The 12,722-nt window shown below is 39.9% G+C and overlaps 1 protein-coding gene across 1 annotated transcript in view; it reads left to right on the top strand.

The window, feature by feature from the left end:
• LOC131983354 (SH3 and multiple ankyrin repeat domains protein 2-like) overlaps window positions 1-12,722 on the top strand; it is a 270,915-nt gene that overhangs the window by 80,920 nt on the left and 177,273 nt on the right. Inside the window, exons 3-4 of the mRNA XM_059348080.1 lie at window positions 1,566-1,793; window positions 11,745-11,948. Of these exons, the coding sequence (XP_059204063.1) occupies window positions 1,566-1,793; window positions 11,745-11,948 (432 nt within the window). The remainder of the gene's footprint in view (window positions 1-1,565; window positions 1,794-11,744; window positions 11,949-12,722) is intronic.

Here is a 12,722-nt window from a genome sequence, read left to right as displayed (position 1 = left end):
TTCATGTTTTATAGTGTTTCTCCAAAGTATAATCTCACTGTTAGCTGCACACAGAGTGGCAGAGCTGTGCATGAATGCTCAGCACTGATGAAGCCAGGTCATATGAATATTTAAAGGAGATTAAGGAACTAATCAGTACAGATTCCCATCTAAAAATCTCTCATACCATCTGTATTGATTATCTAACATACTTGTTGGGATCCACTGGAGAATTAATGAGCATATATGTGACATCTGATATTGATAGCTGGTACACAGTAAACTCAAACACAACACACTGTCGATTTCACACACGTTTCAATTTACAACCAAAACAAGAGGAGCAATCGTGAGTTTGTGCAGCACTTGCATGCTTCTGATGTGCATATTTAAGTTCTTTGGTTTCACATAGAGCTCACAAAGAATTTGAGTAACACTCCTGTTGTGTTCGTTTCTCAGGAACAACAATAATGTTCATGCATGTTTAATTATCCAAAATGTGTCATAAACCAAAAAATCCCAATAAACATTGTTTATATTTTATTAATAACTCCATTACTAACCATTTTAATAATATTATTGTTCTTTACCTCTCACAGATCATGGTTCAATGAGTATAGTTCACTCGTTTTCCTAAAAAATGCATGTTAAAACATTTTTTTATGTAAACTGGAAAGACCTACTTATAAAATACAATAGTTTTTCATGACATTGATTTTTTTTTAAATTTTTTTTTTTTTTTTTTATTTTGAAATGGGTCAATTTGACCTGAAACAGGATGGTTAAAATCTCTCATTTTTGTATCAAACTAATGCAAAAAAACAAGTCATTGAACATCAACCACAACTTCAATGAATTACTGTGATGTAATAAAGCATTAAAAACTAAAAACAGAAGAAATTAATGTGGACCAGTTCATTTTTTGGGACTCTTCAGAAGCTTCAGAACAATGAACATGAACTTGTTCATTTTAATCCGTGTGAACTGACCTTCAAGCTAGATCTTGCAGAACACTGCATCTCACTGTCTTTAAGGTCAGATCTCTGAATTTAATTAAGGAGTAAGTCCTTAATTAAATTCAGAACCCTACCTTATAACCTAACCTTATATGAAACCATGTGGATTTGAAGATACAGATAATTATATATTCAGGTTATTTAAAATGTCTTGATTCTATCCAGGTCAGTCGTGAGAGTGACAGATGAGATGTCATATGCTCTTCATTTTCTGACCCATAAATCATGTTGACGCCTCAGATTAATAGAGTGCAGTCACATGACCTGGAGCAGGGCCTCGGCTCGTACGATGCAACTGCTTGCAGGTGCAGTTTTCTGTCCTCGGTATAATGAAGCCAAACATTTTTGTGAGAATATGCAGTCCCGTTAATTCCTCTTGGGGTTTCCTGCAGCAGAGTGTGCCGGCTGCGAGCTTAGAATGGATGAGCATAAACTAACAAATTAATAAGCAGCATCTTTAGGGGCTCTCTAATGGGAGCAGGGGGGGTTCTTAAACTTTAATGCCTCCTCTTTCTAACACACAGTGTGAGTTTATGTGCTTGACCTTTGCACTCTTCTCCTCTGTCCCAGCTGAATCCGCCGGGCCTGCTGACTATGCCCCGGAGCCCCACCTCCAGTGAGGATGAGATGGCCCAGAGCTTTTCCGACTACTCCGACGACTGCGCCTCCGACAGCTCCCGCGAAGAGACCATTTACGAGACGATAAGAGCCACGGCCGAGCCGTCACAGAGCCGCATGGACGACATTCACACAAACTCGCTGGTCATCCGAGTCCTCATCCCCGACCTGCAGCAGACGGTGAGCATCAGTGGGGGAGGGCAGCATGTTAACACGTGTGTCAGTGTGTAGGAGGACATATGAAACATGAAGCAGATTTGTTTTTCTCTGTTGACGTCTCTGTATTGATTATCTAACATACTTGTTGGGATCCACTGGAGAATTAATGAGCATATATGTGACATCTGATATTGATAGCTGGTACACAGTAAACTCAAACACAACACACTGTCGATTTCACACACGTTTCAATTTACAACCAAAACAAGAGGAGCAATCGTGAGTTTGTGCAGCACTTGCATGCTTCTGATGTGCATATTTAAGTTCTTTGGTTTCACATAGAGCTCACAAAGAATTTGAGTAACACTCCTGTTGTGTTCGTTTCTCAGGAACAACAATAATGTTCATGCATGTTTAATTATCCAAAATGTGTCATAAACCAAAAAATCCCAATAAACATTGTTTATATTTTATTAGTAACTCCATTACTAACCATTTTAATAATATTATTGTTCTTTACCTCTCACAGATCATGGTTCAATGAGTATAGTTCACTCGTTTTCCTAAAAAATGCATGTTAAAACATTTTTTTATGTAAACTGGAAAGACCTACTTATAAAATACAATAGTTTTTCATGACATTGATTTTTTTTTAAACTTTTTTTATTTTTTTTTTATTTTGAAATGGGTCAATTTGACCTGAAACAGGATGGTTAAAGGCATCATTAGTATTATTTGGCTGAGTGTCCATATAGTGTTTTATTCTCAGTACAAGCATATTTTTCAGTTGTTCTCAACAAGGAGAGAGTAAATGTTGCTGTCCAGAGAAAAGGAGTGCCCCGATATTTTTGACTGGCAGTAGAGCTCATGTTGTGAATAATAACAGGTAGAGACGGGAGGAAAAGAAGGTGCACAGTCAAAGTTCAGGCCTTGTTACTGAGGGAGCCCTGTCACAGGTTTTAATTGACTTAATGAGTGTAGCTTGTCAATGCATAAATGTTGATGTGCATACATAGTCTGTGGCCTTACACAGATCAATTTTACCTGAACAGATTTGCACATCACATATCTGCTTTCATAATGTCCTGTGGTTGGTTGGTTTGCTTTCAACACAAATGAACCTCAGCAGAGTGCCTTTAAAGACCTGGTTTTCATTTGGTTGTTTGTTGTGGACCACCAGGGTACAATTCACAGCTTCAACACCATCCCAAACAAACTGCACTAACCGAGCAAACACACCACCATTTGTCTTTAAACCAAACCAAACAGGTTGGTTTTAAACGCACCTGCTGCTGGAGAAGTGCTCAGCCTGCAGAGCCTCTGAGGCAGCTGTGGTTTTTTTATCTCTTTCATAATGCATTAAACAAACAGGTATAACTCAGAAAATGTGAGTGTAAACAGACAGATGTGTTTCCAGATGTTGAAGGTTTTCACAGTGACCCACATGTGCTTCAGTGCACTCAGCTCAATGCACCTACAGCAAGATCACAAGGTCTCGTCTCTGCCCTCATACTGTATGTATTATTAGTATTTCCTTTATTCTGCTTATTGGGGGCATTTTCCATAGCAGCTCCCATCTTCTGGACCTCCAAAACACACCATGACTGTCCTGACCTGCACACCATCAAAAAACTCATTAAAAAAACCCATAAACTCCCTTATTCAGAACGGCTTTTAATGTGTGATGCTTTCAGTTATCTTGTGTTTTATCTCTGTGTTCTGTTTGTTGCTCCAACTGCATTTTTAAATTTAAACTGTTTTTAAATTGTGCTTACTAATCTGTAAAATGTTGTTATTATTATTATTCGTATTATTATTATTATTATTGACAGAGATTTTGTTTTGCTTTTCCCAAAAAACCTCTAAGAGACAAATTGAGTCTTTCTGATGACAAGTTTGCATGTTTGCTTTTTCAAAGATAAACAGACAACCGTCTTTTATTTTTTTATCTGTTTTAATCAACAGACCCAAGATTCTGTCTGATATTAAGGTAACTTAAGGTAACTGGTAGAGTGTGTACCATTAAGGCTGAATCTGCTGCGGCGGACCCGAGTTCGAATCCGGCCTGAGGTCCCTTGGTCGCATGTCCTCCCCTCTGTCTGTCACTTTCAATTAATTCACAGCTGTCAATGTTACAGCCCTGTTTAATATAATCAATTACCTAATTAAAACCTAATCAGAAAAATGGACACTTGAACAAACATCAGGCTGATAGGCTAGAAACCAAAACATTTTTGATGTGATTTTAGTTAAGATTGGCTCATTTGCTATTCACTAACAGTGAGTGGGTGGGGCTTATGACCTGCAGCTACCTGAGGGACATCGATATTTTGGCTTCAGTTTTTGTTCAGCTGTCAGGCCGTCCGTCTTTATATTCAGCCTATAGCCAACAGGATCCATGTGTGTCTTTACCCTAATAACACACAGTGTGTGTGTGGGCAACATGTTGGGCGTTGATATATAGACGTGTGTAGGTGAGGGTGTGTGTTTAATGTGACCGTTTATTCAGAGGAGTGTTTGATTGTAAATAACTGAGGGCTGCACACAGGGTAAGGAGATCCTGTAAGTGACTGAGGATGAGGACAGGTCTTAGTGTAGGCACAGCGAGGATCGATAATGAACAACATCACCCTGCTGATTGTGGAGCAAATCTCTGGCCTTCAGTACACATGTGTGGCTGCAGTTTATGACAGGTAACAGGGTAACAAATAAGTGAAGCCCAGAGGGAAAAAGGCAATGACTGATGAAACACGTTAATTAAACACACATAATTGTCCCCACGTTTTCCATTAGTATGTAAATGAGTGTCAGATAGATGAATGGCAGAAAGCAAATGATGCATAATGAATGTTATTCTCAGGCCCAGACCTCATACCGACACAATGACAGGGTCTCACTAATGATTAATAGAGTATGTGAACGCACAGATCTTTAAAGCAAAAGTTTGACATTTTGGTGCAAACACTTCTCATGTCTGTGTGTGAAATATAAAGCGCTTGTTGGTGTATGACAAGACACTACGGACAGAAACATGTTTTCTTTCAGATACAGTCATGGAAAAAAATATTAGACCATTGTTTTCTTCGGTTTCTTTTTCATTTTAATGCCTGGTACAACTAAAGGTACATTTGTTTGGATACATATATACTGATAACAACAAGACATTTTCCATGGTTGTCTTGATAATAACCAAGTCATTATCAAGAAAACCATTGAAAATGTCTAGATATCAGCTCTTAAATTGAACTCTTATGAGCTCTTTTTGTTGTTAAAATGAACAAGAAATTGAAGAAAACAATGGGTGGTCTAATATTTTTTTCCATGACAGTATGTGGAAAGAAAGCATTCAAAATAATAATAAAAACTTCATTTGTATAGCACCTTTTAAAAACAACAGCTGACAAAGTGCTCTGACATAGAGAAGTTAATCATGACGGAGAATGATACCATAAGGCTAAAAGCAATTCTGACATTAAAAAACAAACAAAAATGATAAAAGACAGTGTAGGATCAATCACAAGACACTGTCAGATGCGGAGGAAAAGTATTCATTACATAAAAGCCAGTCTTTAAAAGTGGGTTTTAAGAAGTAAGTGACTCTGCAGCCCACTCATCTTTAGATTTTAGTTCAGGCTTTGGAGCAGTCACTGGGACCCGGGGATCTGAGGATGTGGCTTAATAATTCTGATCAATAGTTAGGAGCCTGACCTATATGAGCTTTAAAAGTGATCAGTAAAATCAGTCTTAAAACCAACAGGGAGTCAGTGCAAAAGATGCTGTAATCAGGCTGATGAATCAGGGTCGTCTAAAATACACATTAAGGTGTTAATTTTACTTAATTTACGGCTAAATTCACCAAAGATTAGAATTACATAATGCAGCATTTGCAGCAGTGTAGTGGAGATATATGTATATAGATAGCTATTTGTGCGTAACAACTTTTATAAGTGCAGTACGTGAATGTTTTATTAATTTTAACAGTGAAAATTATGAATTTTTAATTTACATCAGTTGCACATTGTTGCTTTTTATGAGGCCCCGGTGAGCTTCACTTACAGTAGGGAGACCTGTTCCTGTGAAATAACTGTTGAATAACTGTGGCAGTATATATCCAGTAACTGATGATGCACCAATGATCATATATGTATAGTAGCTGTCGATGTATAGTCCTTCCTGTGGTTCCCAGAGCAGGTTTAGATGTGAAGCTTTATCATCAAAGAGCAGCTGATCTGCAGCTGGAGCCGCTGCCTCGTCTGTACAGTAGTTTCATCTCGGCCTAATGCAGCTTTGTACTGCAGCTCTTTGTTTGATGTGCTAGTCCTCGGGGGCTGACAACTGTTCCAGATAGCTTTACACTGGATGTCCATGACAGTACAGTGAGCTGGAGCGTTTCCTCATCATGAGCTGGGGCACAAGATAAGAGAAGAAGAAGAAGAAGAGATTCGACTCCACAGAGCTCCACGTCTACAAGCCATCTGGTGCTGCTCTCTCCTCTGGTGTTTCCTCCTTCGTTCCATATTTTTTCCATTTAGATTTTTTGTTTGAAGGTCATTTTACCCTACACATCTTTTTGTTGTAATTTTAGGGCTGACATATTCTGGTTGGTTGGTTAATGCTCTTCTACATCGCTGGTGTAACTTTCATCGACGTGTGTCCACCAAAGTTATTATTTCCAGCTGAAAACACCAGACACTCTCCTGAAAACTGCCAGTTGGGAGTGGTAGAGCACTTCGAAGGGGCCAAGACTTATCTCAGCCTGCTGCTGTGATATGCAAAAGTAGAAATGTGGGCACGAGGTGGAGTACATGCTCTGGAAGAAGGGAAGGCTGAATCATGTAGGGAAACGAGGACGGACCCTCCGCCGGCTTTGTGGCCAGCAGTGTTCATTTCTCTTCCATTGTTGTTGTGAAACACTATGTGACGGTTGGTCTTTGTGGTGTTTGTCAGCATCTCTTCCATCGTGGTTGAGCATCTTGGTGACAGTTACGAACAGCAGTGTTTTTCACAGAGTTGAACATTTTTCAACTCTCTGCAACCAGAAATAAATTCTAGATTTGCAGCTCTCAGTGCAGAATAGACGCTGCTGCTGTTTGTAACAGAAAGTGAATTCGTGCCATTCTCAATGCAAAGGGTTTATAAAAGAAGCTAGGAGTCCAATCAGTGTGCTGTGGAAATGAGTGCTGCATTTGTGGGTGTTTTTTTTTCCAGCAAGGCAAACCAAACACATGGTCCACTGTCTCTGAGTTTAAGTGGAAAAGGGTTTTCGACGTTCAATCACTGATGGACGTGTATGCTGCTGTTGTTTGGGAGGGACTAGATTTTTGTCAAATTCAGTCCATGGGCAGTCCGTGGCCTAGAGGTTAGGGATCAGGCTTGTGACCTTAGGGTCGCCGTTTGAATTCCCATGTTAGGCACCTAACCCCCCTCACACTGCTCCCTGGGCGCAGAAATGTGCTGCCCTGTGCTCGTGGCAAGGTGTTCACTGGTGTGTAAAGGATGGGTTAAGTGCAGAGGACAGAGACACTGTGTGTGTGTGTGTGTGTGTGTGTGTGTGTGTGTGTGTGTGTGTGTGTGTGTGTGTGTGTGTGTGTGTGTGTGTGTGTGTGTGTGTGTGTGTGTGTGTGTGTGTGTGTGTGTGTGTGTGTGTGTGTGTGTGTGTGTGTGTGTGTGTGTGTGTTGGATCCAGTGGGGTTGGATCCTCAAGGTACACTGTTGACCCAGAAATGAACTCATGACCCTTTGATGTAATTATCTCGGTGGTTATAACTCCAGCAGAGAAGGTGTGTGTGTGTGTTCACAAGTGCACTAAGCTCTCTCACATGTATGCTCTAATGCTCCTGATTTCGCATTCATCACTGAGCACTTCGTGGTGCCACTTGATCACATGATTGAGTCACACAGTCCACTTGGAAATCAAACACAGCTGAATAATTCAGACGCCTGCAGCCTCATACGGCTCTGAGCTCAGAGGGTTTGATGGATTAAAGAGAGATCTTAACTTAGTGGTGTTTTCCCTCCTTTTATATGATATGATGTCAATCAAAATAGATTTTTTATTTTATTTATTCATTAGTTTTTATAAGGAACATGTGCAAAGTACTGACAGTCCCTTGATTGGAATGGAAAGTCTAAGTAACCACTGGTATTAAACTTTACAGTTTTAAATGCTAAAAATCAGTGCATTTAACTATCAATGATGTTGCAAAACATTTACAGCAATAACTCAGTTCAGTCGAGTTTTAACCAGGAGTTGACTGTTGTAGAAAATATATTTTTGCCTTCAGTACCTCCAAATCTATATTACTTTATAGGAATAAATTATTATTTATTTACTTATTGCTTGGACAGTATGTAAAAAAGTTGTTTTTGTTAACCCTAATTGTGACCTGTTTCCAAACATTAAACAAGTGCAGTAGATTTTAAGAAAACCAACAAGACCCAGCATTCGTGATATGCACGCTCTTAAGGCTGTGCAATTGGGCAATTAGTTGAAAGGGGTGTGTTAGAAAAATAGCAGTTTCTGCCGTTGACTTTACAAACTCAAAACTATTTTGTACAAACTTTTTTTTTTCTAGGATTTAGCAATCCTGTGATCACTAAACTAATATTTAGTTGTATGACCACAGTTTTTTTATAACTGCTTCACATCTGTGTGGCATTGGATTAAGGTCCGGGGTTTGGGCTGGCCACTCCATTACATTGATGTTGTTGGTTTGGAACCTAGATTTTGCTGGTTTACTAGTGTGTTTGAGGTCATTGTCTTGTTGAAACACCCATTTCAAGGGCATGTCCTCTTCAGCATAAGGCAACATGACCTCTTCAAGTATTTTGACATATGTAAACTGATCCATGATCCCTGGTAGCGATAAATAGGCCCAACACCATAGTAGGAGAAACATGCCCATATCATGATGCTGCACCACCATGCTTCACTGTCTTCACTGTGTACTGTGACTTGAATTCAGAGTTTGAGGCTCGTCTCACAAGCTGTCTGCGGCCCTTGGACCCAAAAAGAACAATTTTACTCTCATCAGTCCACAAAATGTTCCTCCATTTCTCTTTAGGCCAGTCAATGCATTCTTTGGCAGATTGTAACCTCTTCTGCACATGCCTTTTTTTAACAGAGGGACTTTGTGGGGGATTCTTGTAAATAGATTAGCTTCACACAGACGTCTTTAACTGTCACAGCACTTCCAGGTAACTCCAGACTGTCTTTGATCATCCTGGAGCTGATCATTGGCTGAGCCTTTGCCATTCTGCTTATTCTTCCATCCATTTTAATGGTTGTCTTCCATTTTCTGCCACGTGTCTCTGGTTTTGCTCTCCATTTTAAAGCATTGGTGATAGCTGAACAGCCTATAATTGTTTGCACCTCTTTATAAGTTTTCCCCTCTCCAATCAACTTTTTAATCAAAGTACGCTGTTCTTCTGAACCATTTCTTGAACGACCCATTTTCCTCAGGCTTTCAAAGAGAAATGCATGTTCAACAAGTGCTGACTTCATCCTTAAATAGGGGCCACCCGTGTTTTTCACAAAATTGATGACCTCACTGATTGAATGCCACACTGCTATTTTTTTTAACACCCCCCTTTCAACCAATTGCCCAATTGCACAGCCTTAAGAGCTGGTTAATCACATCGGACTGCTATTATTTTGAACACTACTGTACATCTTCAGCCCTGAAACTCTACAGAAGGAAAACTAGAGAGAGTGACGGTTCATCTCCCCCACGTGCTTTACTGTATGTTTGCTTCTTCAACAATCGTCACATTTTCCTCCTTAAATAAGCTTCTTTTTCTCACTCTGTTCCATCCATCTCCCCTCGTTTCCTGCCATCGTTCAGCTCTGACACCCAGACAGACGGAGGCTCCATCTTTTCTGAGCTCATTCTGGTAATGATTCAAAGATTGGACACAATGGCAGACTGGAGGTCAGATGAGCAGGCTAGTCCTCCAAAGACTGTTGAAGACTGTTGCAATGAGTTCTTGGACTGTGATCGGAGGGTTCCAGAACAGTGGAAAGCTGCTTCTGTTTCTGGTTTTGTGGTCACAGGCTGAGATACAGCAGCTGCTCTGTAAAGAGTGCAACCATCACCAACCAATAGTCATGTGTGACTTACCACTGAAGAAGACAGTACAGTTAGTAAGCTATAGAACACTGTGCTTGTTCTATTCATGCTCTTATTTTGTCACTGGTTGTGCCACATATGCATTTATTTTGTTACAGTCGGGACAAAAACAAACATCCTGATGTTGACCTGATGATGACCAGGGAGCAACAAAAGCTCTTACAGATCTGCAGCAACACTTTCTTACGTTTCTATCAGCTTTCTCTCTGAATAAGGAGAAAAGGAGAAGATATCAGAGAACTTCAGATGAACCAAATGGGATGAATCCTACTTAATTGTTTATTAGCTCAAGGCCCCTTAACACTTTATCAGGACAGGTGTTGTGCCATATAAGTCAAAATATTCCGACACATGCCCAAAAAGTGAAAAAAAAAAGAAAATATGAGAAGAAGAAATTCAGTAATAGTGACGTCTATGTACAGTTAAAGCAGCTGTAAGGACTTTAATGTGATTGAACCTGCAGGTTTTCATCTGATTTCAGCTATATAAAAATAGCCAATATTCTCGCTGATGGTCTCATTTGCTTATGTAGGCCATTAAGAGACGCCAGGTTAATATTGTGTTTAAAAAAAAGTGGTATAAAATCAGTGAAAAAGCCCTTTTAGTTGCTTTAAATATACTTAACCAAAGTAAATGTGATTTTCCTGTAGCAAAAGTTAAAAAAACAGCTAAAAAACATGTAAAAATATATATATAATATACAAATCTAATAATCTATAATTTATAACAACCTAAATTCAATGATGATAATTTGTGGACTTTTTTCTTCCTTCGTCAGAGTGACACACTTACATTTTCTGTAGAGCAACAATTAGAAAAACATTGATGTTATCCAGAAGAAAATATGAGCAAATCCTTTATGCAAAAACAAACAAAAAAAGGAAATAATAATAATAATAATGATAAAACATTGGACTTATATAGTGCTTTTCAGAATACTCAAAGACGCTTTAATGTCTTTTTTGAAATGTGTCTGTATATTACTTCTGCATGAGCTCCAGTGATTTCAGGTTCTACATTGTTTAAGTTGAGGATGCAGCAGTAATGGGAGCGGATGTAAATTAGCGTCTGTGATCAACCAGCAGAAAGCAGGAAGGCCATATCAGTCCAAACAGCCTCCCAGATGCCAGACATCTGTTTCTATCCACCTTCCACCCTTCATCTCTCCTCCCCTCCTCCGCTCTGCTCGGCCCGCTCCATGCCAGCCCGGAGGATTACAGTTCGGCAGAGTTCACAGACTGCTCATCCCTTCAGCCTTTATCACAGACGCAGGGCCGCTATCGCCGGCCGAGCAGCACATCCAGCTGTAAACGCTCACAGACACTTCCCGAATGCCACGGCATAGCGCCCATAATCCGCTCTGATTCGGACTGGGCCTGAAATCCTGCATTGTGTGTTTTTTTCACTGGGGGGACGCTGGGACTTGGGAGGACCAGGGGGCTGAGGGGTCGCATCAATTACACCGTCAGTGAGCGCAGCGACAATAAAACAATGTAACAGTTGGCAGAGCTGCTGGTTTATTCAGTAACTGGGACAAGGTTTGTGTTATTAAAGCACCAGTTCCAGTGTGTCTGAACTGTATTGATTGGACTCCATTGTTCTGTAACTCCATTCATCATTCTCCCATCCCGGCCTATTTACAGCTGTCAATCAAAAGTTGGAAGTCCAGTTTTTGAGTGAAATGTCTGTCTCAAGTCGATTTCAAACTGAATATTTAATTTGTGTTGATTGTTCTGACTGCCAGCAAAACTCCACTCATCACTTACTAATCCTCTTTCCTCTCTCCTCTCCTCTCCTCTCCTCTCCTCTCCTCTCCTCTCCTCTCCTCTCCTCTCCTCTTCAGAAATGCATGCGGTTCAACCCGGATGCGACGGTCTGGGTGGCCAAGCAGCGGATCCTGTGCACACTAAACCAGAGCCTGAAAGACGTGCTGAACTATGGGCTCTTCCAGCCCGCCAGCAACGGCAGGGACGGCAAGTTCCTGGACGAGGAGCGCATCTTTCGGGAGTACCCCCAGCCAATCAGCAAGGGGGTCCCAGCTCTGGAGGTAAACTTTTGGCCAGAATATCACCAAATGATGAGGATTCAGTGATAAAATCTAATTAATTCTACATTTATTGTTGCCTAAACTAAATTAGGAGGAAGAAATATATACATTTCCATGTAAATATGGTTTTACTTTACATTAGGATTGGGCCAAATGGCCAAAAAGAGTCAAAGTTACTTTATTGGTCTCCCCAAGGAGAAAATTGTCTTTTTTTCATCAATTTGCAGCATCAGTTACATTACAACTTACAACAGCGACATCCAACCAACACAAAATATAAAAAGACAGTAATGTACATTAAACATTTGGGCTACTCAAAAATTAGACGTGCAAACATTCTTTTATTCCACCTTACATGCCTTGCAAACACTCATTCATGCTTTCATAAACATCCATGCATGCATTCAATCCTAACTAAATATACATTATTGCTCTATTTATACACATACATACATTCAGCCATACATTCCTTCCTACATTCAGTCATGTATATACATTTATCTATCCATTCAAACCTACCCATGCATACAATCCTGAATAAATATTTATTAATTGCAGCATTTATACCCATGCATTCAGCCTACATTCCTGCATTCATAGATATATGTTCACAGTTTCTCTTTGATGAGCTTGATTGAGAGAGGGATGAATGAATGTTTATACCTGTTGTATTGTTGAGTAACCCTGTCGCAAATGATATCAGTCTATCAATGTTCCCATTATACATTAAATCAATATTTCTGTATATTTTATATATTCCCTTCGCGCGGAGGA

This window comes from Centropristis striata, chromosome 2 (genome assembly GCF_030273125.1).
Source record: "Centropristis striata isolate RG_2023a ecotype Rhode Island chromosome 2, C.striata_1.0, whole genome shotgun sequence".
Taxonomy (NCBI): domain Eukaryota; kingdom Metazoa; phylum Chordata; class Actinopteri; order Perciformes; family Serranidae; genus Centropristis; species Centropristis striata.
This window is presented reverse-complemented; position numbering and strand designations above follow the sequence as displayed.